Source organism: Squalius cephalus (assembly GCF_949319135.1).
Source record: "Squalius cephalus genome assembly, chromosome: 6".
In the NCBI taxonomy this organism is placed as follows: Eukaryota; Metazoa; Chordata; class Actinopteri; order Cypriniformes; family Leuciscidae; genus Squalius; species Squalius cephalus.
The window spans coordinates 24,127,956-24,132,862 of record NC_137127.1 but is presented as its reverse complement, the minus strand read 5'-3'; the positions used below and the strand labels follow the sequence as shown (position 1 = coordinate 24,132,862).

At 35.4% G+C, this 4,907-nt stretch overlaps 1 protein-coding gene across 1 annotated transcript; it reads left to right on the top strand.

The window, feature by feature from the left end:
• Positions 1-499: 499 nt before the first annotated feature.
• Positions 500-3,913, top strand: LOC307160769 (extracellular calcium-sensing receptor-like; the record flags this gene model as incomplete). Its single annotated transcript, XM_079874975.1, has 6 exons — positions 500-714; positions 898-1,189; positions 1,402-2,193; positions 2,359-2,586; positions 2,713-2,836; positions 3,006-3,913. 6 exons carry the CDS (start codon positions 500-502, stop codon positions 3,911-3,913), a joined length of 2,559 nt encoding a protein of 852 aa, XP_079731101.1.
• Between the last annotated feature and the right edge of the window lie 994 nt (positions 3,914-4,907).

Genomic DNA, 4,907 nt, shown 5'->3' with positions numbered 1-4,907 from the left:
TTGAGAGAATGAAACATATTACTGCACCAACACATTCTATATAGATTTTAGTGTGTGTAATTTATTTTTATTTTATTTTATTAATTTTATTTATTTTTATTTTGTATTTATTTATTTTTCTAGCAAATATATGTATATAGTACAATCATGAAAGGATTTTTGGTTATGTTCACCAAACTAAAGAATAGACTTCATAATGTTAATAATGGCCAACATCAGCAACGAAAATTAAAGTGTACTGCTCAAATGACAGCAAACTCTAATTTCTAAATAATGATCATACAAAATAAAGATTAGACTAAAAAAACGTGTAAAACATGCTTGATTTTTTTTACAGCCTTCATGTCAGGATAGAGCACCTCCTTCATAAAATGTCCAACTATTTTCCCAATGAGGTTTAGTACCATTCATCGCTATAAATATCACAAAATCCTTCCTGTTCAACCCATTGCAATTTCATACTTGCCACGTCTCTGAGTTTCATCTATTCAGTGGGTGGATGGAGCCATTCTTTGCACTCATGCACGTAGTAATGACCATCATTACTTTCACCAGAGCTAATGAAACTACCTGTACTCTGCAAGGACAGCCTGTATACCCTCAGTTATGGAAAGATGGAGACATCATAATTGGAGGTGTTTTCTCTTTTCATAGCAGCTGGGAGATCAGACAACTAACATATTCTGTTACACCACCTCCACTGAAGTGTGTCAGGTAGGCAACACCTAAATCAGTATATTTCAAAATCTTTACATAAATGTTCTCACCAAATCAACAAAATTTAGACATGACTAAAAGTTTCACTATATATAGCTTTAGAATATTGAAATATGATATTATGATTCAGCCAAATGTAATGAATGTTTTTTTTTTTTTTTTTTTTTTTTCCTAACCAAGTCTTAACTATAGAGACTTCCAGTATGTGCAATCCATGCTTTTCGCTGTTGAGGAAATCAATAACAGTTCCACTTTGCTACCTGGGGTCTCATTAGGCTACAAGATCTATGACACATGCGGTTCAATGGCAATGGCTGTCAGAGTAACTATGGCTCTTGCTAATGGACATGAGAACACAACCTCCGATGGACCCTGCACGAAGCAAACATATGCACAAACCATACTAGGAGACACAACCTCATCAGCATGCATGGCGATGGCAAAAAGTATTGGACCATTCAGTCTTCCGATGGTATTAATTCCTCTTTTTGACAAGTAGTTCCTATATGGCAGTCAAGTTATTTTATTTAAGTATTGTTAATTTTTATAACAACCACCACCACTAATAATAATAATAATAATAGCAGCAGGTACATTTATTAAAAAAATAAATATTTTCATTCAGAAAATGTAAGCCACTCATGATTACTAAATAACATGTCACACTATTTAATTGTTTCTTAGATCAGTCACTATGCCACCTGTGAGTGTCTCAGTGACAAAACCAAATATCCTTCATTTCTTCGAACTATTACAAGTGATTACTACCAGAGCAGGGCACTGGCAGAACTGGTTAGACACTTTGGATGGACCTGGGTGGGAGCCATAAGAACAGATGATGATTATGGTAATAATGGGATGGCCACTTTCATAAAGGTAGCTGAACAGATGGGTATCTGTTTGGAATATTCTCTCCCATTTTTTAGAACCTATCCTGAAGATAAAGTAATGAGGATAATTGAGCAGATTAAAAGCTCTACTTCGCGAGTTATTGTGGGATTTCTTGTGCACTGGGACTTGGAAGTTCTGCTGCATAAATTTGTTGAATACAATATTACTGGTTACCAGTGGGTAGGTACAGAAGGCTGGATCTCTGATTCTGTCATTGCCAGTCTGGATAAGCACCACATTCTACAAGGGGCCATTGGTCTTGCAATACCCAAAACACAGGTGACCGGTCTAAAGGAATTTATTCTAGACATTAAGCCACTGAAGTCTTCAGGAAGTGCTATTTTTACTGAGCTCTGGGAAGCCCTGTTTCAGTGTAAATACCCCACCAAGAATGATTCAGTGTCCACAACTGCATGTACAGGAAAGGAGGAACCATCCCAGATGCAAAACACTTTCACAGACATGTCATTAATGCCCATCTTCAGCAATGTGTACAAAGGAGTATATGCTGTTGCTCATACACTGCATGACCTTCTGGGCTGCAAGGAAAAATGTGCCTCAAAGAAACAGATTGATCATTTGAAAGTGGGTTAACACTAAGTAAATATTTTGTGAAGAACTTTATTAAAATTGGATGGACTGTTATACAATTTTATTGTATAGACTAAAAATGAACTCAAACGATTTCTTGAATAAAACATTTCAGCCAACGACTAGTTAAATATTTTTAAATACTGTATTTTTTGTCAGTTTCTGAAGCACCTACGGAAGGTGCGTTTCAAAACCAAAGATGGCGAAGAGATTTACTTTGATGAGAATGGTGAGGTAGTGGCAAAATATGAGGTAATAAATTGGCAACCAAGTACAAAAAAACATGATGAATTTGTCACTGTTGGCCTTTATGATGCCTCTCTTCCAATGAAAGATCATTTGGCAGTGAATATGGCTTCAATTGTATGGGCAAATAATATAACAAAGGTGAGGATAAAATGTTAAATGCCATAACATTAAGTATATTATGTGTGGTGATGATAATGAATCTTATAATTGTATACATACAGTAATATGTTCAAAAAGTGTATAAAGTTGAAATCCATGTTACAGGTCCCGGGGTCTGTGTGCAGTGAGAGCTGCCCCCCTGGCACTAGGAAAGCTGTGAAGAAAGGAAAACATATATGTTGTTATGACTGCATACCATGCACAGAGGGAGAAATCAGTAACACTACAGGTCTAGTATAAATGAATAAAAAGGACGGTCTCAGAGTAAATATAGCTACAACTTGGCAAAGTTATCTAAATGTTCAATGGAATAATTTCAGAAGTTTGCTGAATCTATCTAATCTTTATTTGTGGTACATTTATTTTAAATATTATTTTATTTATCGCACCTAATATAGATTCTATAACATGCCTGCGGTGCCATCAAGACTTCTGGTCAAATCTGCAAAAGGATGGATGTGTTGAGAAGGAGACTGAATTTTTGTCTTTTGAGGAGATCATGGGAATCTTGCTTACAACAATTTCAATTGTTGGTGCAGTTTTAACAATGATAATTGCATTCATATTCTTCAGATATAAAAATACCGCAATTGTGAAAGCCAACAACTCAGAATTGAGCTTCCTGCTCCTGTTTTCACTGATATTGTGTTTTCTCTGTTCACTTACTTTCATTGGTCGGCCCACTGAGTGGTCCTGTCTGTTGCGTCACACAGCATTTGGGATCACTTTTGTTCTATGTATCTCTTGTGTTCTGGGGAAAACTATAGTGGTGTTAATGGCCTTCAGAGCCACACTTCCAGGAAGTAATGTCATGAAATGGTTTGGGCCTCCTCAACAAAGGCTCAGTGTTCTTGGTTTCACACTCATACAAGTACTTATCTGTGTGCTTTGGTTAACAATATCTCCACCCTTTCCCTTTAAAAATCTAAATTATTTCAAGGAAAAGATCATTTTAGAGTGTGATGTAGGTTCATATATAGGTTTCTGGGCTGTACTAGGTTATGTAGGATTTCTTGCACTTTTGTGTTTCATTTTGGCTTTTTTGGGCCGTAAATTGCCTGATAAGTTCAATGAAGCCAAATTCATCACATTCAGTATGCTCATATTCTGTGCTGTATGGATTGCTTTTATTCCAGCTTATGTAAGCTCTCCTGGAAAATTTACTGTGGCAGTAGAGATATTTGCTATTTTAGCTTCAAGTTTTGGCTTACTTTTCTGCATTTTTCTCCCAAAATGCTATCTGATTTTACTTAAACCAGAGAAGAATTCCAAAAAGCATATGATGGGCAAAATGGCATCAAACTGACTGACTCACATGATCTGTGAATTGATTTTATAAAAGCACATTTTACTGCAACTTTGTATTTTGTAACAAATACATAGATAAAATGTGACATGAAATGTCTAACATATAACAAATATAAATGTTAATATTAGTCATGTTAATATTATAATAATATTAGTAACTATGGAAACAAACTAGCAATGGAAAGAAAACAGGAACTAAACACGGAAGACCAAGGCAGGCAGAGTCAAAAGAAGGCTGGGAACCAAGGCAGAGATAGAGGGATGGAGAACCAGGGCGACGCCACTGGCTTGGAGGACCAAGGCGGAGCAGGAGGAATGAAGGACAAACATTGTAAATATTGTAAGATATAAGTAAACAAACAACAACAACAACAACATTAAAAAAGTCAAATTAATAGTATAACAAATTAAAATGTATCAGAAACACAGAACACATTTGTTAAAATAAGCTTGGATTGTTAATGATATCTTTGTGTCCTGGGATGAAGAAGATGGGCTCCTCCTTCCTTGAGCCTTTTATTTTGCTTATATTTGTTATGAATGAATGAATGAAATGGGGGTAATTATTCTATGATTATTTATTGTTGTATTGTAAGGAAAGCAAGTTGGATGAAAATTTATTTATCTATTGTATAAAAGCAAAAAAGTATAAAATGCAAAAAAAAAGACTAAAAGTGTTGTATTATGCATGCCAGAAAAGTAGTTGGCAATGTCACTCTGTTAAGAAAGACTACAAGCCTGTGCACATACACATTCAAACTTGCATGCCAATAAACTAAACACATAATACACATGTGCATGCCATCACCATTTTCACAGATTCAAGTTTTGAAGTTCACTCAGAGATGATAACGGTATCGTTTTCAAAAACTTTCACTTTGAAACCTGTTTCAAAGTTTGCATTCTCAGGCCACCAAAACGCCGTTGTCATGTAAATGAACGCTTTCATTTGAAAACTGTGTTGTGTAAATGGCCCCTAAATTAATAACTAA